The sequence below is a fragment of the Polistes canadensis genome, unplaced genomic scaffold, assembly GCF_001313835.1.
Source record: "Polistes canadensis isolate GaletaPanama2010 unplaced genomic scaffold, ASM131383v1 scaffold_209, whole genome shotgun sequence".
Lineage (NCBI taxonomy): Eukaryota > Metazoa > Arthropoda > Insecta > Hymenoptera > Vespidae > Polistes > Polistes canadensis.
In genome coordinates, this window is record NW_014569756.1 from 224,350 (window position 1) to 245,540 (window position 21,191).

Here is a 21,191-nt window from a genome sequence, read left to right on the forward strand (position 1 = left end):
CATGTGACTTACCACTGAAATGCATGTGTAATGTGTCACTTTTTATAAATACACATATACATAAGTTATTAAAAATGCATATTACTTATCTCAATAAAGTGCACTTAATTAGATATAATTTAAACAAAATGACAATTTGACAGAAAATGTTTACTAGTATTTGAACGCGCGATTGGCAACATTTTGACGTGTAGTTTCGAAAGCAAATAGTATCAGTGTGACCTGTTACAAGAGTGTAGTGTGTATTGGGAAAAGGAAGAGACAACAATTTTATGCTATTGCTTAATACAAATTATTTGTTCTTATTTTAAATAAATTATCATGGGTAAGAATAAACAATCGCAGAGAACTAAAAATAATGCAAGGGTACGTATTAATTATCATTTAAAATTAAGACTTTTTTCATATTAACCTCAAATTTTTAAGACATTCTATAATTCAATGTATTTGACTCATTTTATAATCAATAGACAAGATTGTAGCACTTTTTGATAAAATGTGATGAAATATTAATAACACAATATGTATCTGCTTTTTTTTTATTTCAAATATCTCTATTAATATTCTCACTTTGTAGCCATCAAATAGTAGTAGAAGCGCAGAGCTTTTGGGAACTCCGATGCCCAATTTTGTTGGGTTTTCAGCTGTCAAGGATGGTGGCTATGTTCCTGTACTTCCTGGATTAACTCTTTGTAATTTAAATGATATTGAAATGCATAATGTTAATTCTGACTTTCAAATTGTCTTAAAAAAAATGAATAAGAAGGATGCGACTACAAAATACAAAGTAAAAATTTGTTTTTTTTTGTATTAGCGTCAAGTAATATTTGTCTTATCTTTTTAACATATGAATATATTTTTGTAGGGTTTGCAAGAATTTGCAACTATGTGTCAAACAGTAGAATTATCAGCAGTCGAAGGAATGTTACCTTTTTGGCCAAGATTATATAGTGTTTTAGCTATTGATATTGAACATAAAGTAAGAGAAGCTGCACAAATAGCTCATGCTGCTGTAGTTAAACGAGTCGGTAAAGGTATTGCTATATATTTGAAGCAAGTCGCTGGTCCTTGGTTTACTTCCCAATATGACACTTATCCACCTGCTGCATCGGCTGCAACTAATTCATTTAATGTGAGTGATACATTTTTTTTTTATTTAGACTTTTATTTTCTAAATATAATTATTTAATAATCTTTTTTTCACGTGTTCAGGAAACTTTCCCGCAAAAGAAAATAGTTGACGTAATAATCCATTGTCAACAAGAAATATTATCATATATTTGTGATAATGTTATAACTCAAACACCGCAGTCATTGTCTATACATAAGTACGTTTCATTATTTATTAAATATGATATCTAATTGTATTATACATGTCTCTTTAATATTTTTATTATATTTTTTTTTCTTTAGAACCTTAAGCGCAGAAGAAATGGAAACAAAGTATCAAAAAGTATTGGTGGCAAGTTTACATAGTTACAGTTATTATTTTAAAAAAGTACCCATTCAAGAAGTAGAAAAAACTACAGAAATTCATCAGAAAATCATAAGCAATAGTAAATTTTGGAAATTAACCAAGCACAATGTTATTCCTATAAGAACAGCAGTTTTTACTGCATTAACGTCGATAATAGAAAATGCTGATTTTTTAATACAAAATGAAAAGAAAAGAACAGTAACAGCCATTATGAACAGTTTGGATGAAACGGAACCTGCGCTTTCTTCGGCAATCTGGGAGTCTTTACTTGTTGCTATTAATAAAATACAGGTAAATGATTTAAACTACAACTTCTGTTACATTGCATAAAATTATGAATTGATAAAATATAAATTTTTATTTTTTTTAGGACTGGTATATAGTAGTTAGTATCGAGAAGCTAGTGTTGCCAAAATTATGGCGAATTTTACGTGGTGGTGGACAATGTTGTGCAAGTGTCGTTTATCCTAATTTATTACCTTTTCTTAGTCAATTTCCAAAATTAAATATTGATAATACGACTTTGTACATGAATTTCTTTGAGAATATGCGACAAGGGTATTTATTCAATTTCATTTAAACAATATGTTATCAATTATACAACAATTTTGATGATGTATACATTTTTCAGTTTTTCGGCTAAGAGCGTCCAACTTAGTCGTTCCGAAATGTTTGCAGTAACGGTTTCCTTTATTGAGTGTTTACGATATGCAATTTTATTGAATGTCAATGAGGTTGCTCTGTGTGAGAAGCTTTTGAAAGAACAGGTAAATAACAAGTCTTAAAATATATTATTTTATATACTATTATAAATATTAATATGAACAAATCTTTTTTGAATATTGCAGCTAATTCCTATAATAGAAATGTGTTTAGAAGAAAATATAATAATGAAACAAATTTTATTCTGTGAAGTTATCCAATTGTTGAAATATTGGAGTAAAAATCGTTGCAACGAAGAATATAAATCATATCCACTTTTAATAAAAAAATTTTGGACAGAACTTAAACAATTATATGAAAAACTCATAAATATGATGCAAACTTCCACTTCAACATCTATTGAACTTATAAGTAATTCTCAAATGGAATTATTACTTAACTTAAAAAATGCCCCAAATAGAAGACGAAAAAATTTAAAAGTTAACTTTGCTGAATCTGATCAGTTTACCGAAGCTAAATGTCAAATACAAAAAGTAGAAGTAGAAGTGGACAAAGTTTTTCAGGCAGAACTTTTTAATTTTGTTAATGAGTTTTGCGTAACATGTTTTGATAAAATTAATAGACAGCACTTCATAGAATATATCGAATATCTTAACAAAATAATCACACATTTTGAATGTAAAGAACTTTTTATTGCTCTTACAAAATCATTGAAACCGAACATTAGTTTCTTCGAATTTTATAACGAAACTTTGAAAAACTGGTTAATGCAGGCATCGAACAAAGAGAAACATGTAGTAGAATTAATTTTCAAACTTGTTAAATACATGGATGATATGGATAAGGATAAAGTTCTAAGTTCATTAACTGAGGTAAGATTATTATATTTTATATTTCTTTTTGGTTTTTGAAAATATAATATACACATATATGTATTTATTATTTTAATTTTTAGTTTGAGAATGTCACTATAGTTCGAAGTATTATCGAGTGTGGTTTATCGAAAAATAATAGAAATGATGTTGTGATAAAAAAATGGTGTTCACAATCTAAAGTAACGAGTTTACTTATAGATGTAGCCAAGGAAGTAGTTTCTGATAGTTGTATTGATTTAGAAAGAAATAAAAATTTGATTCTATTGGCTTTAGATTTATCCGAGGATGGTGGTATGTTTTATACTTTTAATATCTGTCTATTTATTTTTTGTATATTTGTATTATTTATAATATTTATTTGTTTTTAGACCCATTAATAAACGAAGATAAAGCTAATCAAATAATAACAATCCTGTGCGATTCAATAAATGAAAGAAACGAAGCTTCTTTGGTAGAACTTGGAAAATTAATTTTACAACTTGTGCCGCTTGTATGGACTTACAATAAACCGATATCTGGTGCTGTACAATTATTAAAAGCACTTTTTGTACTATGTATTCAAGAATATTCCAATAATTATGATTCCATTTCTATCGATGATATGCAAAATGTTTGGAAAAAAGGTCTTTCTGAATGCAGACGAAGACTCACTCATTCAGAGTTTACTTCGTTTACTAAACAAATTGCCATCATTACTTGGAACGTCATATGCAATACGTAAGAGCTTTTTCATTTCTGATATATTTAAAAGGCCTAAAGGATTTTATTTTTCTTATCAGTTTACTTCTTTACAGACACGAAGCAGACGTAAAAGATTTGTTAGTAGATATAGCAACTGATTTCTTTGAAGTAATAATTAATGATGCATTATGCATAAATACTATTGACGTGGAATTGGAGTACGAAAAAGAAGTTCTTTCTACATTTTTAACAGAATCAAATATAAGTACATGGATAGCTGAAGTTACTGGAATAGTCATTTACGCAGAAGCAATAACTGGACATTTATACGTATCGAAACCCGAACAGGAGATACGTGCATATCACCATACTACAATAATTAATTTAATCGATAACGTTTCGGCAGATAACACTGAGAATTGTCTTATATGGGCTTTGTTTGTAACTAAATTATTAAATAATCTTTATTTAAGATATGAACAAGAAATTATGGATGAAAATAAAATGAAAGGTCAAACTGTGATACCAGGATTTACGGAAATATTAATAAATATCTTACATTCTGTTACTTTAGGACATATTTATGTGAATTATTATAAATCTGTTAGTACAATTTATATTTAATATTTTTATACAAAATTATATGATATATAATTTTTTGAATTTAAAATAATTAACATTCGTTTACAGACTAAATGTTACAAAAATGTGGATAAACTTTTGACATCCGTAAAAAATAATTTGAAAAGTTTACCGAAACATGTAACTAAAAAGGAACACGAGGAAATTCTTCAGTATATTCAAAAGTAAGTATTATCTTTCTGTGCAATATTTGAAGTTATGAATTAATATGATTTTTTTTCAGATATAAGTCTGAATATGGAAGTATTTTACCATATATTATTAATATCTATTTTATGGAATTATGTGAGAAAAAAGATCTTATGGAATATTGTAAAATGTGTAAAAATAAAGGTATATTTCCTGAAAAAGATTCATGCGATAAAGAAGCATATTTACAAGCAGTGCAGGTATGATGCTGTCTTTTGATTTTCTTTAATAATTATTCCACAATAAATGAAAAGTTCTTTGTTAATATTATTAAATAAATTATTTCAGATTACGTCTCAATATTTAGATCCGGAAAAAATTCAAGTATCAACAGATGATTTTCTAAGTGTGTTAATTGTAGGAAGAAATATACTGTCGACTCAAGAAGATTCTTTAGTACACCTCCGTATTTTAGAAAGAATTGTAATTGATCAGTCGAAGAATCCGAAATTGTTCCTTCTTGATTGGTTCGTATATTTGATTTACATTTTTATTTATAAAAACTATTCCGACTACATTTAAATAATAATTGGTATTTTTTTGTAGCGATGTTAGCAAAGAGTCGTGGGAAAACGTAGCTTTAACTCTAGAAATAATAAAATTTCTTACGGAATTTATTATAAAAAAATACACGGATTTAACGTACGAAAATTGGGATTTTATTCTGATTTCTTTAGCATCTTGGCAAGCTTCCGTAAATAAATCTAAACATAATTTTAATGATCCTAAGGTAAATATATTGCATTAAATGCATATTCTTTTTAATGTTTTAATATTAAGAATACATATATATATATGTAATAACATATACATACGTTTATACATTTATACAGGTGACAGCATTAACGGTAGCCGTTAGTCAGCTTTTTTATGAAGTTCAAAGCATGATGCATAAACACGAAGCAAAACCTTTGAGCGAATTACCACCTGATATTTTAGATGAATGGAAAGCTGTCTTTGCTAAGGACATACACAGAAGTATTCTAAAAACTTGGAAGCTTCATGCTGGTAATTTTGTTTGTTTATAAAATAATTTTGCAAAGGTTATAATATGAATTTTATATTAACTAAAATTTACTGAAATATTTTTTACAGAATCGTACGGCGAGAAAATGGGGGTTTTAAAACCAATTATTGCTTTAGATTATTTGGGTAGAACGATAAGTTTACTTTATGCTAAAGAACTTTTCAAAAATGATAGCGAGTTTACCGAAAACAATAATTTAGACGAAACGATAAAATTGTGTCTAAAACTTATTCAGTCCCCAGTACCGTCTATTCAATTAGCTGCGTATCATTGTTTGAAACATGCCATTTCTGAGCTTGTAGAACACGACAAAACATCAATGGAAACGGAATGCTTTCATCCACTTGTTTTGAGTATTAGGAATTTCGAAGAAGAACTTTTGAATATCCAATATATCGTTAACACCATGCTTATAGATTTCAAGTTGGTATTCAAAAAATAATCTATAGATAAATTATTATTTATTTGTAATATATTTATTTATCGTTTCGTGTTTATTTTATCTCCATTTAGATTATGCGACACTATTAGTTGTACTATTCAGCCTTATACAGATTCTTATACATATACTTTGGGTTACTTATTGCTTTGGGCTATCGTTTTGGATATGTGTGCAAATACACATGGTGATTTACGCTATCAATACGCTGAAATATTAAAGTAAGTTTTACTCTTGTAAATGTTATTATGTTAACCATGATATTCGCGCATAGATTTTAAAAATTTAATTATAAATAACTATTTAATGTCTTTAGGAAAGATCTATTTCCATCCTTATTAAATAATATATTCCGATTAATGCCAGTGGAAGTACTTCAGGATAACAAAAACAAAGCAGCAAAATTAGTAGAAATGTTTTCTACAGTACCATCCATGAATTTTGGAGGTACGTTTATTTACAACTTGTTGGCAATTACTTTATTATTAATTAGTATGATTTTAATTTAGAAAGTTGGACCGAATGGAGATTGGATCATATAGTGTGTTGGTTATACACAAATACTTTGAGGCATTTACCAGTGTTAGTGAGACAATGGTGGAGTACAGCTGATAGCAGAGTTAGCGTAGCAGTGGATAGAATAACAATGCATTATGTTAGTCCTATGTTATGTCAAGAAGAACTTCTTAATAATAGGCTAGTTAATGTCGAAAACATGCAAGTAAGAAATATAAAATATGCATCACATTTAACGCATGTAACTTATTTAATAGATTGAGAATACTGTCTTGTATTTATTAATTTTATAGGTAAAAGTTCATCCGACAGCTAGAGAAGTAGTAGCATTATATCAAATGGACGATACAGAATTAGAACTTAGTATTGTTTTACCACCAAACCATCCATTGGGTCCAGTAACCGTAGAACCAGGACAACACGCAGGAGGTACTGCCAATTGGAGAAATTGTCATATGCAGTTATCAATATTTCTTACTCATCAAGTAAGTATTACAATTCTATGTATATTTGTGTATTTAAAATTCATTTTTATACAATTATTTTTGATACAGAATGGTTCAATTTGGGATGGATTGATATCATGGAAAAAGAATTTGGATAAGAAATTTGCCGGTGTCGAGGAGTGTTATATATGTTTCAGTATCTTTCATATTAGTACTTATCAAATACCAAAATTGTCTTGTCATACTTGTCGCAAGAAATTCCATACGCCATGCTTGGTAAGAATTTGGAATATATTTCTTACTAAAATATTATAATATATATATTATGTATTAAATTATATTCTTTTTATTCTAGTACAAATGGTTTAGTACGAGTCAAAAATCAACATGCCCGATATGTCGAAATGTATTTTAATTCAATCCTAAGATATAAGAGGATTTCAATCGTATAATAAAATGTTATTATTATAATAATATGTTATTATAATGATAATAATAATAATAATAATAATAAAAGGCAGCTTTATATAGAATGCATACAAGAAAGAAATAAATTCATTATGTAATATAATTTATGGTGTTAGTATTAAATATATATAATACATACATGTAAGTAGTAACAATTAATGTTTTATTATATTTACTATGTGTAAAATTAAGATGTATATAAAAACATATTCGATTGTACTATGTAAATCCATCTTTAAACTAAAAACAAAAAGAAAAGGAAGAATGTAAGTTTTTAGTTTAAAATTGAATAATTCGAAAGTTGCCAATAATTCGAGAAATGATAAAATATATTATTAATTCTTGATATTTACGATCTTTGAAATAATTCATTGCTTATATCGCAATCCAGAAATGTAAGAGGGTTAGGATTAATATAGATAAGTTTAATTCCTATTTTTGACATTACCGTTATTGGTGGCGCTATCATCGATTGAACGATAAGATTTTATTGGCTGACAGTTGGTACCATATGTTTTGACATTAGTTTAAGATGGCGGTATTTTTCAGTGTTCGTACGTGAAAGAAGTCTCGTGTTTCGGTATTTTTCGCGTTATCGGTTAACATTTAAAAAATATCGAGGGATGGAGACTAGTGCGAGTACCGGTACTCGTACAACGCGATTTATGATGGAGGGTGTCGGCGCTCGAGTTATTCGTGGACCTGAATGGAAATGGGGTAAACAGGTTGGAACATAGGTTACCTATTATAAATATGTATTTTTTAAATCATTCAAACAGTCTTTTCGTGATTATTTTAACGTTGTTAATATTGTATAGCATTTTTACATTATTCCCTTATTTTATACGAAACTTTCTTTTTTAAATTATATTAAAATTTACGAATGTTTTCAACAAGTTTTTAAGGTTATCGGATGATCAACAATTATTTTCTCTCACACTTCATTATTTGTTATTAATGTATTTTGATTTAAGTAAGTGTTAATATTAATCCTATTGTATCGTATTATTTATAAATTGTTTTGATATTATTAGAAAATTAAGCAAAGAATTATATTAAAATAAATGAAGGTTAAGTTTTATTAACAGTGCAATATTGTTTAACAGGATGGAGGAGAAGGACATGTTGGTACAGTCAGAAATTTTGAATCTCCTGAAGAAGTTGTTGTTGTATGGGATAATGGTACGGCAGCAAATTATCGTTGTTCTGGTGCCTTTGATCTTCGCATATTGGACTCAGCACCAACAGGTGTCAAGCACGAAGGAACTATGTGTGATACTTGTAGACAACAACCGATCTTTGGTATTAGATGGAAATGTGCTGAATGTGGGAATTATGATTTGTGTTCTATTTGTTATCATGGAGATAAACATCATTTGAGACATAGATTTTATCGCATTGCTACTCCTGGAAGTGAACGCATTTTATTGGAACCAAGACGTAAAACTAAGAAAGTATGTGTATTATAAATATAATTAATAAAATATTAATCAATAAAATATCTATTCAATTTATACTAATACAATAATTTTTGTTATTTACAGATAGCTATTCGAGGTATTTTTCCTGGCGCAAGAGTCGTTCGAGGTGTTGATTGGCAATGGGAAGATCAAGACGGTGGAAATGGACGTAGAGGAAAAGTTAACGAAATACAGGATTGGTCATCAGCCAGTCCTCGTTCAGCAGCTTATGTTATTTGGGATAATGGTGCCAAAAATTTGTATCGTGTTGGATTCGAAGGAATGGTTTGTTTTCATACCATGCACATACTGTAATAATGAATTCTAAATTTTTATTCTGCAAATAATATTTATTTATTCTTATATACTTATAAATTTTGTTGATATTTTTAGGCTGATTTAAAGGTTGTCAGTGATGCTAAGGGACAGACAGTTTATAGAGATCATTTGCCATTGCTAGGTGAACAGGGTCCAGGTAGAACTGGACCACATGGTCTGCAAATTGGAGATCAGGTACTGAAGATGAATAATCTGTAAAATTATTTTTCAATTTAAATGAATTATTGAATATTGTATTATATTTATTATATGTATTTTATTATTAACATAATATTTTTCTTTGACAAAGGTTAACGTCGATTTGGAATTGGAGATAGTACAATCTCTTCAACACGGTCACGGTGGTTGGACTGATGGAATGTTTGAATGTCTTGGAACTACCGGTACCGTTGTCGGAATTGATGAAGATCATGATATTGTTGTGTCATATCCAAGTGGTAACAGGTGGACTTTTAATCCAGCTGTAATTACAAAAGTCCAGATACCTGTACCCGTTACAAGTTCTAGTTCGGACAATCAAACGTTTGCTGTGGGTGATTTGGTACAAATTTGTAACGATTTGGAAAAAATTAAATTGTTGCAACGTGGTCATGGAGAATGGGCAGATGCTATGGCACCAGTAAGTTAAACGTTCCTTCTGTCTTCGCAGATTCGAATATATTTAATAAATCTGATGAATATATTCTTATATTATCTTTTTTTTTGTAGACATTGGGAAAAATAGGAAGAGTACAACAGATATATCACGATGGAGATTTGAAAGTTGAAGTGTGTAGCACATCATGGACGTACAATCCGCAAGCAGTGACAAAAGTTGCCAGTAGCGATGGCAGCGTTCCAGGAAACAGTAGCGGAGGTAAAGGTTTTCGTTGAAATTAAATTCAATTTTATATTAAAATATATAATAGCTATTGTTGAATTAAAATTGAAACGTATTTTTCACTTATAGAACGTTTATCAGCACTGTTGAAGAAATTATTCGAAACTCACGTTTCGGGTGACGTTAACGAAGAATTAGTTAAAACTGCTGCGAACGGCGACGCGAGTAAATGCGAGGAATGTTTGAAGAGACCGGAGGCCGACGTCAATGGGGTATTTTCTGGTCATACGGCTTTGCAAGCTGCGAGTCAAAATGGTCATTTGGAAGTTATTAAAATTCTCCTCCGTTATAAAGCTGACGTTGAAATTGAGGTAAATAGAAATTTACTATAGACATATGAAAAATATTTTTTCTTACGATATTTGATAATTTAAAAGAAAACCCAAAGAAGATAAAGAAATTAAATGATAAATTAATATTCTCGTTTGATGAAATAAATAGGACAAGGACGGTGATAGAGCCGTGCATCATGCTGCGTTCGGTGATGAGCCAGGAGTAATGGCTTTGCTGGCAGGTGCTGGTGCTGATCTCAATGCTCGTAACAAAAGGCGTCAGACTGCCCTTCATATCGCGGTGAACAAAGGCCATGCCGGAGTGGTTAGAACTTTGCTGGAGTTAGGATGTCATCCGAGTTTGCAGGTAAGTTTTATGTCGATAATATATAACAACGTGTTGTGTTTTTACCTCCAATTTATATTAACGAGTATGTTGGCGACGGAAGACCTACAATGGATATTATTCAAATGGGGACAGAAAATGAATTCATAAAAAGAGATATTGACTGTTTATTTTGACCGTCAAATCTCTATAAATGTATATATTTATATATACATGCACGTATGTATATATATATAGTAGAATAGAAAATAAAAAAGAAAAAAGAAAAGAAAAATAGAAGAAGAGTAAAAAAAAAGAAATTAAATCGGCCATAGCGTTTCATATTATTGGGCCGATGAAATAGGGGAGGTACGGGAAAATATTAATTTACTCGATTGCCGTTTCAATTTGAAATTTATGAACGATATAAATGAAATTTCTCCGTGCATCGAAATACGAAGAAGACTGTTCGGTGAGTGAAACATTATTTGAGCTATTTATCGATCGTATACATGTGTATACATACACACATATGCACATATATATATATATATATATATATATATATATAATATTATATTATATATTATATGTTTAATATATACTTATATATATATATAAGCTATCTCGACAAGTTCGTTTAATATGAAATTACATGAGAAAATGTCCCCTCTCGAGTATAAAGAGAGAAAGAGAAAGAGTGAGAGTTAATTCGAGAAATATCGGTGCTGTTCAATGGAAATCGATATAAGAAATTTTAGATTTATAGTTTAGATGCGATGCAAGTTTTACGTTTCCTTTTCCACTTTTTCTTTTTCTCTTCGTCGGAAAGAGAAGCAGAGGTTGGAGGGAATGGAGTATGGAAAGAGTTGGCAAAAGAGAGAGAGAGAGAGTTTTAAAGTTTTATCGAAAAGGTCGTTGAGGATAACACGCACATAGTTTTTTGAAGAGAAAGCTCGCTTTTGAGCTTTTATTCCACACTCGAAATCTTCACGCTCAAAATCTCGTGAAATATAACTCGATATCGAGAATGGGAACTGGGAAGTAGTGAAAGAAGTAGTGGAAGCGGGGAAGGAGTGAGAGTGGATGGGTGGTGGTAGTCCTTGTTTATTTTATTCTTGAATCGTCTAGACGTGATTTATTTCTTGGTATTCTACTTTTCCATGATTTATATCTACGTGAAAGCTCGCGAACTAACGTTTTCTATTCTTCTTTCAATCGCTTTTCTTGTTCCATCTTTCTTTAGATATTTCTCTCACTCTCTCCCATACTCTCTCTGATTTTCTTCGCTGGTAGTATGAAATTCAGGAGAGTGAATTCTTCGTGGACGGGTAGATCCATCAGGATCCTCCTAATCTGCCTAGAGTCAATCTTCCCGTCATTTCTTTGCGTTATCACGAGCGTTCGTGACGTTACCTTGCTCGATCGGATTTTCTTCGTGCATCGTTCATAGATTATTCTTAAAGAATAATTATTTTTCTTTCTTTTTCATATATAAGAAAGTTTTCAGAAAAATATTATATTTCTATGGGGGATTTTTTGTTTTTAAATATTTTTTAAAGTAACAAAAATGTCGGGTTTAAATGTTCCGTTAATAGTTTCGTTATTACTGATAAAGATAAAATATATATCCATTTAGAAAATATTCGTGCCTATTTAATGAAAAAGAAATAAATAATTTATAAATTTTTGGAAACGATACGAATAGAAGAAGACGATAGAAGAAGAAAAAAAAACAATATAATAAATATATATGTAAGTATTAGAAAGAATGAAGAAAGAAAACAAGCTTTCTCGAAAATAGCTTTTTCGTAAAATCGAAGGGAAAATAGGATCGTAGCGTCTAAATCGGCAAGGAGAAAAATAAATTTGCGGGAAGTAAGATGGGGGGAAAGGAAGAAGGGGTAGTTTAGGTGGATAAAACGAAACACATAGAGAAGGAAAAGGTGCGATTTTGGGGCACGAGAAAAAACTCGTGGGAAGAAAGAGCTAGAGATTCCAATCAGGATATATCGACGCATATTTTACTACGTAACTTCGATATTCCACTATAAAAGCTCGCACCACTTTTCTTTCTATTTTCTTATTTTACGTTTTCACGTGTTTGCGACTATTTTTCTCTTTTTTTTTCTCTTTTTTTTTTTTCTTTTTACATTTTATCAAATATTTTTTCGTTCGCATCGTCAGATCATTATATTTCTTTTCTTTTTATTTGAATTTTATTTTATTTTACACGGTCAATATTAGTCAAACATTTTATTATGATTCTTATTACAAATCACAATTCACGGTGTTGGAAAATTTATCGAATACATTTTTCCGTTCAATGAATGTTAAATATATTTTTTTTTCCTTTTCTTTTTTTTTTTAACGCTGGGACTAATCAATGCCTCAGAGAAAAATATAAAAGAGACGCGATGAAGAAATTATCTTTGGTGATGAAAAAACCTTATTCTCTTTTTCCCTCAGTGTATCTCTAATTTTCTTTATCATGCGGTAACTTGCAAGCTTGTTTTTCCGTGTTTTTACAAGACGGCGAAAGGTAACAAGAAATAAAAAAGAATAGCTGCATAAAACAATATTACCTAACTTTGTTTTCTTGCGACATTTTTTTCTTTTTCATAATAATACCGTAGTATTTTTTTTTTCTTTTTTTTTCTTTTCATAACAAAAATAAATTCAAATCAATTTGATACAAGTCACGTCGAATTATTATTTCCCGTCAGATCACTAAATTCAAGCAACGTGGGTACGGTTAGTAAAAAAATAGATGGGTGATCCGTTCGGAGTAATAAAAAAACACCGGTGTACTTGTTGACTTCAGAGAAAGGTGATAAAAAGATGCAACTTCCTTAAATAATATTGGATAGATGTGAGAAAGTATTTCGTAGAAAAGTATGACTCGAACCCATAAAAAGAAGAATGAAAAAGATATAAAATTAAATACAATTTCTATCAATTATTTTCATATCTAAATAAATAAGAAATAAATAATAAGAAAAAAGAGAAGGAAAACACTTTGATTTAAGTTTTTACTCATCCCAAAATGTTGATCTTAAACGTTCGAAACTTAAAATGTCAAATTTCAAAATGAAGTAGGTAGTAAACCTAAGTCAATCGTATAACGATATACAATGATTTAACAAAATAAGTAAGGGTCAAAGTATGATGTTAGGAATAGAAAGTGATAAGAAGAGAAGGAATAGATGAAACCGAAAGGGTTTAGCTACACATAAGAGGAGGAGGAGTAGGAGGGAGGAAGGAGAAGGTTACCTGCCTGTCAGGATACAAGTACAAGCAAGCAAGCAAGCAAGCAAGCAGGAACGTAGGCAGGTACACGAACGCGAATTAGCGTTAATTCACCTTCGTTAGGCGGGTATCTCCTCATTTGCAGGAGACTTAATTAATTTGGTTATCTGAGCGCTCTCGAGAAAGCTCCAAATTCCAACTGCGTTTACGAGTGTCGCGTGAGCTTGTGTTTGAGAATACGCATTGCGCATAATCAAGCTGGAACTTCGACTCCGGCCAAAGAGAAAGAGAAATAGAAAGAGAAAGAGAAAGATAGAGATGGAGATAGGGATAAAGATAGAGAGTATGGGAATTGTATATACTTCGCGAGAGAACCAACACATAACGATTCCAACATCTCTCCTATTTTCCTTCGAAACAATTCGAAGCCGAAGACAACCGGGAGCATTTTCCGTGATAAACAACCCTTACGTGCTCGGCATCCTACTTAGTTGTTTGTATTCGAGATGAGCCTTATTTTTTTCTTTATTTTTGTTTTTTTTGTGTCCCTTTTTTATTATTTTATTTTTTCGATAACACTGCAATTTCATTAATTTCAATGTTTACGAATAATTAAGAAAAGGAGAGAGAGAGAGAGAGAGAGAGAAAGTTTGTGCATGTGTGTATGACTGACAATAAGTAAGAAAAAGATGGCGTAATATTTTGCTATTCTAAATCATCGAAATTAATTGTAATATTGTTTATTTTTTTCTTTTTCAATTTTTATCTCATCTTTCTTTTATTTTCGTTATTGAAAGAATTATACTTGTTAATTATATTTTAATACGTTAAGATTGAATTTATTTCGGTTATAACGAGTGCACGAATGAGCTATGAAAAAGACATATAGGTAATATCATGGTCTCACGAACAATAATTTCGTAATCTTCTAAAAGATAATTCATTTTCTTTATTCGATTTATATATCTCGGAGAAAAAGTTCGGGACAATCTTTGAAATCTCCGAATGTTCCTTTTGTAACTCTTACCAAAGCCAAAAACTAATTTTCACGAGAGAACACAAGAATATAAGTACGATAAGCTTTTCCTCATGGTCTTTTGTGTATAAGTGTATGCGTCGCGCGCGCGTGTGTGTGTGTGTGTGCGTGTTCTTCTTATGTGTCTCCTTACGAGAAAAAGAAAAGAACATTTTTGTGATCACGTTCGGTCCGACGAAAAATACTCTTTTTCTTCTTCTTCTTCTTTTTTCTTTTTTTCTTTCTTTCTTTCTTGCTTGCTTCGTAAACGTGCACGAAATTCTAAATGAAAAGATTCGTGCAGCACGCTTGCGCACGCGCGTTTTTTCACCACCATGAACAAATACCAAGAAGGACGGACGGTTGTATATGTTGTGTTGGATGGCCTTCAGAAAAGAATTCTTGCCATCTTCCTAGAGATCGTTTCGTTTAGTTTTTTGCCGAAGGATAAGGCTAATCGAAATACCGTTTCGTACGTGAGTTCGGCACCATGACGGTTTTGCTTAGATATTTTCTCTCTTTATTTCTTTCTCTCTTTTTTTTTTTTTTATTTTTTTATTTTTGTTTTTATTTTTCTCTCTCTAGCATCTGAAACGAAAAACCGAATGACTTTTCCCGATAGGAAACTTTTTGAATGCTCTTTGTTCTATCTTACAGTCTTTTCAGTTTCCTTCCTCTCATTCCTTTCCCCCTTTTCTTTTTCTCCTTCTCTCTCTTCTTTTTGTTTTGATTTTTGTTTTTTTTTCTTTCGTTTTTTACTCTTTCATTCTTTCCTCGTTCTTTACGTATTCCCCGGACGAGTTTCGATTTTTAAGACAAGTAGGAGATCCCACGGAAAAATACAATGTGTTAGAATCCCTTCGGGATTACTTTTTTTTTTTTTCAATTTATTGTCTCTTTGGTTTTCCCTTTTCTTTTTCCTCCCCTTTAGTTTTTTTTTCATTTTACTCTTTCTCTTTATTTTCGACAGTTACATCGTGGGAGGTGGATGTAAGAATTGTAAAACAATTCGATCGTACGAGATACGTTTCGTTAATTTAGTTTCAAATTTAGGGCAAAGATACTTGTTTTTTTTTTCCTTTTTAGAATCTCGATTACAGACTACACTTTATTATCGTCTCTATTAATTTTTGATTAAAAATTCTTTTTCTCGGACGTATAATGAACACAAAAAGGAAAGGAAGAGAAGACATAAAGCAGAAACGATAATGAAAATCGTTCGTACAAGATTTACGTTCACTTTCCAGATACAAAAGTCATTTCGATGCTGTCGCCCCTTACGTCGAATTCGAAATTTCTTCTTATTTCCTTCCTCTTTCTTTCTCCTTTTCTCTTTTAATACTTTTATCCCTTTCTACTAAAGAAGTAGGAGAAAAAGTTTGATCGTTCCTTGGGCCAAGTTGTACCACCGACTCTTTCTCCTTCTCTCTCTCTCTCTTTCTCATTCACTCATTCATTCTATTTCTGTCTCTTTTATTTTTCTTCCTTCTCTTTCTGGTCCTTTTCCTTCGATTCCACAAAACTTTTCTATAATCCCGTCACGCGCAACGCGGCTACGCGCGATAATAGCGTCACCTCGATTCTCGTTCCCCAACAGTCGAAGCTCATCTCGTCTTCCCTTTCGTTTCCCCCTTCGAAAAGAAGAAAAAAAAAGAAAAAAAAAACCAACGGAGGGAATTAATCGCAACGAATTCACCAGTTCTCCTTCACCTTCTTCTTCTTATTTTTATTCTTATTCTTGAATCTCTCAGTCGGCGCGTTAATTTATTCCCGCCCCTAAAAAGAAAAAGAAAAAGAAAAAAGAAAAGAGAAATTCTTTAACGGAAACTGCTAATGCGCGAACGTAATTTTACATGCGTAAGATTCGATGGTATAATGTATTTAACAAATATTTTCAATTTAGCAAACAACAAAATGTATAACCGAGTTTCAACGAGATTATTGATTCCACGAAGGGACTAGATAGAAGTAATGTCAAACTCGTGACATGAAAACTAAATACATACTGTTGGATAGAGTGCCATTATCGATGGTGGTCTGACTAGAATTGAAAAATATTAATGATAAATCAAATATTTAAGCTTACCTTTAGAATTTTATAAAGAGAAGTTTGTCAGATTTTTACTGGAATTGTTGTTTTATTTTTATTTTTCGTTCTGATTTGCTATCATTCCTACAACACCTTTATAACGATACAACACTTTGCCATATTTATTGTTAAATATTAATTCGATAAAAATGTTGAAATCGTTTAATATTATTTGAAAAATATTGTGACAGGAAAGCACATTAGAAAGCACCCCTTGATATAATTCTACTCAATATTTAACTTATGCGACTTGTAATTACATTATCCTGTGTAACGCAACTATCTTAGCTTCTCGACAACGCATATTCTGATAACGGGTTAGGGGGGTAGGATAGGTGTGGAAGGAAGGGATGAAAAAATGGTAGCGTGGAAAGATCGTGAAAACCATAAGAAAAGTTTGAACGATTTGAAAAAAGAAGCCTCGGTTACAACATCACGAACATTCCCGATCGTAACTTCGATCGGAACCAACGCGATATTTTCATCGCGTTATTTTACGCAAAATCGTGGCACGGTGCCCCGACCCACATGGGCAGGATTCCAAATCCTCTTTGGCCGAGAACTATTATGTATAGTCGAGAAACTTCTGGCTAGGGAGCATCCGAAAGTCTCGTGAAAAACGAACGATTATGGACCACCGGCAAATAGCTTCGACGATAAACCCGTCATTTTCCTCTCGGGCAATCGGATTCTTAGAAAATAAAGAAGAAAAAGAAAAGGAAGTGAAAGAGTTAAGAAAGATAGAAAGAGAGGTGAGAAAGGGGAAGAAGAAAATGACAGAAAGAAGAATAAGAAAAAGCGAGAGAAATAAAATAAATGATGAAAGAGAAATAATGTGAGAGAAGTGAGAATGAAAAAGTAAATGAAATGAATGAGAGAAAGAATGAGCGGGGAAAGAAAATTATAGAGAAACGAGAAAGAGGTGGAAAGTTAAAGAGAGAAAGAGAGAGAGAGAAGAATGAGAAACAGAAATTGTGAGAGAAAGTATGATAAGAAGAGAGAGTGGAAGAGAAATTGAGAAAGAGAGGAAATGAAAGAAAGAAAGAGAGAAGGAAAGAGAGAGAGAGAGAGAGAGAGAGAGAGAAAGAGAGAGAGAGAGAGAGAGAGAGAGATCCTTTCGAACATCCTCATCCTTATCCTGGTTCTCTCTGATACGCTTCAGAGGAGTGGAAGGAGCCAGTTCGGTATCCCTTTGCTCGCTCGCTCGCGAATAATGCATTCGTTCGAGCCAGCGGAAGACTTTATGTCGTCGCGACGACGTCTTCCATCCGGGAAAATGGCTCGCAATTTCGATATGAGACGAGTTGCCTTCGGTAGGACGTTTTCTACGCGTGCACCCACCATCATTCCTATTACAAATCCAATACCCAACGCGCCTTTGCCGATTTCTCTTCTTCTTCTTCTTCTTCTTCTTCTTCTTCTTCTTCTTCTTCTTCTTCTTCTTCTTCTTCTTCTTCTTCTTCTTCCTATTCCTATTCTTATTCTTATTCTTATTTTTATTTCATGTCTCTTTTTTTTCCCTAGAATTTTCTTTGAACAATATGAACACCTCTTTAATGGTTTATTTCGCAATCGGTCAAATGATCACTATTTAAATCAATTTTGTATTATCTTTCATATTATTATTATTGTTGAATTATTTTATAGGTATAATAATAAAATCTCTCTTTTTGAAATTTTTTTGGATAAATTTGTTGATGCGATTTAATGAAATTTTTAAAACGTTTCTCTTGCTGACAAGCAATATTGTATCACGTGTTGTCTATTAACAGACAGGCAGGCAGGCAACATCTCGTTTGCTTGTAAGCAAAATTATATCGACGATGTATAAAGCCTATTATTCTCCCGTAAACGATAACAAGAAGAAGAACAAAATCGATAAGAATAAAAAAGTTCGTCGATTAAAACGATAATCTTGAATATAAATTATTAATACATATTTAACATATACATCTTTTTTTTTTTTTTTGGTTTTGCATTCTCATCGATTTTTTATTCAACAAATTTATTCAACGAAACAGTATGGCGATTTGAAATTATAAACAATAATAGTCCCTTTTTTCAATATACCTAATATTAGAACGAGTCTAATTTGAAAACGGGGATGGATCGAAAACGTGGCGTGAATGACAAGATACCAACATCAAAGATGGTTGCTCACGTTCGAGGACTCGGTCTGTTTAGATCTGCTTTGAACAATCAACCGATATACGAGCTCGAGACGCATTGTATTACAATGGTAGTACAAAGGAAGAAGAAAGGCCGGTGGTTGTGGGTGTCTTGATGATAGAGAAAGATCATACACATATAGCAAGATAGATAGAGAAAGAAAGATAAAGTGAGAAGGGAAAGTGAGTGACTGAGTAAGAAAGAGTGAAAGAGATAGAGAAAGAGAAAGAGAAAGAAAGATAGATAGATAGAGAGAGAAAGAGAGAAGGAGAGAAAGAGAGAATGTAGCTACCAACGTGTATTCGCTGACAGTGGCGATATTCCCAGTGGAGAAAACTCAACGATGAGGAGAGGGTGTACCATCTATGGCAAACGAGGGAAGGAAATTGCTTCTTGAGTCGACGTGTTAAATTCCTCGCCTCTTGGAACTTGTATTACGCCAAAGTACGAACGCAAGCAGGATTTTCTCTCTCTCTCTTTCTCTCTCTTTCTCTCACACTCACTCACTCACTCACTCTCTCTCTCTTTTCTATTCTCTACCTTGCCGTTATTGTATCGATATGAGTCCGTAATCGGTGAATTCTGTTACTATGGTTTGTTTGTGCTTTTGTAATGCATTACACAGAGTTATTGAATTCGGATTATGCAACTACACGTCACACGAATATAATATCATTGTAATATATTTTTCTTTAATGTATCACAATCGTTGTCCATTTTCCTTGTGTTGCGTTGTAGGTTTCTTTTAGTTTCTTTTCTTTTCTTTTTCTTTTTTTCTTTTTTTTTTTCTCTTTCTACAACTAGATTGGTAATATTTTTAAAGGTAGAGAAGGAGGAAATAAAGGAAACAAATCGCGGAGACTTTCTTTTTCGTATTACTATTGCATCGATACGATACAATACGATGCGATGCGATGCGATATGCATGCAGTCACAGTGCATATGTATGTTCTTTCGTTCTTCTTCTTCTTCTATTCCCAGAGTAGCTACGATACAAGTTCTACTACTTTGTGCTTTTGCTATTGGTACTATATTGAAAACATGTATCGGTGTTCTTGTTGATAGGCCAACAACTCGTCTCTTGCTTTTACCTACTCCCAAACCAATCTTTCCTGGACACGTTCACATTCGTTTCATATAAAGAAAAATATTTTCTCTCTCTCTCTCTCTCTCTCTCTATATATATATATATATATATATTGTTTTTATATATAAATAATCTGAATGTATATCTGCGCACTTTCTGGTAATCGGATTTAACGCTTGTCTCTTTTCTTTTCAAAAACTATTCGACGATCGGAAAATAGAAAATCTAGATGAAATAAAGCCAATCGGATTTATTCTACATATCCAGTGATTTTCAAATCGAAAAAACAATCCAACCAATCGATTCCACGCGTGCACGTGATAGAATGTCGGTGATTAGAATTAAATTTTGATAATATTGGAAAAAAATGGAATATTTATTTTTATCCCTCGGTCTCCTCGTTCGATCGATCTCTTTCTTTTTTTTTTTTGATTATTCACGTTGAAGGTAAAACAAACTTAACTTAAAGAACGATTAAATTTATTCTATAGTGAAACAAATGAGATCTAAATTTTTCATTCGGTTTATATCAACGATATAATTATTTTCTTTACTTGGAATAATTTCAATTGAAAAAGAAATTCGTCGTACGAACGCACAAAATATGAACTTATAATAAATAAAATAAATAACATAAATTAAAATCTCTTGACGCGATACTTTTTTTTTTCTTAACTATCAAAAGAGATAAAAATGAACATAGAAATTTTTGCGAAATTTCTATCTCTCCCTGTATGTTTTTTTCTTTAATAAAGGGTATAACATATATTTTTCATGGACCACTAAAAATGCGTAAAAGTTTGAAAAATAAGTCAATAGTTGCACATAATTGTGCTTTGAGTCCTTGTATAAGAGATGGGAGACATTTTAGAAAGTTCGTGAA

The 21,191-nt window shown here is 31.5% G+C and overlaps 3 protein-coding genes across 3 annotated transcripts in view; 2 read left to right on the top strand and 1 right to left on the bottom strand.

Moving 5' to 3' along the window:
- The window catches only part of LOC106789959 (phosphatidylinositol-glycan biosynthesis class F protein), a 2,147-nt gene extending 1,923 nt beyond the window's left edge, over positions 1 to 224 (bottom strand). The window contains exon 1 of the mRNA XM_014754544.1: positions 13 to 224. Within this exon, the coding sequence (XP_014610030.1) occupies positions 13 to 25 (13 nt within the window). The 5' untranslated portion in view covers positions 26 to 224. The remainder of the gene's footprint in view (positions 1 to 12) is intronic.
- LOC106789958 (E3 ubiquitin-protein ligase listerin) lies at positions 209 to 7,555 on the top strand. The gene is made up of 23 exons (XM_014754543.1): positions 209 to 366; positions 578 to 787; positions 866 to 1,132; positions 1,213 to 1,328; positions 1,414 to 1,768; positions 1,848 to 2,035; positions 2,109 to 2,244; positions 2,326 to 3,012; positions 3,096 to 3,306; positions 3,384 to 3,732; positions 3,810 to 4,299; positions 4,387 to 4,502; positions 4,562 to 4,727; positions 4,816 to 4,994; positions 5,074 to 5,257; positions 5,361 to 5,535; positions 5,623 to 5,977; positions 6,068 to 6,214; positions 6,310 to 6,440; positions 6,503 to 6,714; positions 6,803 to 6,994; positions 7,064 to 7,231; positions 7,311 to 7,555. The coding sequence occupies exons 1-23, from the start codon at positions 322 to 324 to the stop codon at positions 7,368 to 7,370; spliced, it is 5,139 nt and encodes a 1,712-aa protein (XP_014610029.1). The 5' UTR covers positions 209 to 321; the 3' UTR covers positions 7,371 to 7,555.
- A 398-nt stretch (positions 7,556 to 7,953) lies between these two features.
- LOC106789989 (E3 ubiquitin-protein ligase MIB1-like) lies at positions 7,954 to 19,427 on the top strand. Its single transcript, XM_014754592.1, has 9 exons — positions 7,954 to 8,148; positions 8,530 to 8,877; positions 8,968 to 9,168; positions 9,277 to 9,396; positions 9,512 to 9,841; positions 9,931 to 10,078; positions 10,172 to 10,413; positions 10,544 to 10,741; positions 19,133 to 19,427. The coding sequence occupies exons 1-9, from the start codon at positions 8,047 to 8,049 to the stop codon at positions 19,334 to 19,336; spliced, it is 1,893 nt and encodes a 630-aa protein (XP_014610078.1). The 5' UTR covers positions 7,954 to 8,046; the 3' UTR covers positions 19,337 to 19,427.
- The last annotated feature ends 1,764 nt before the right edge of the window (positions 19,428 to 21,191 follow it).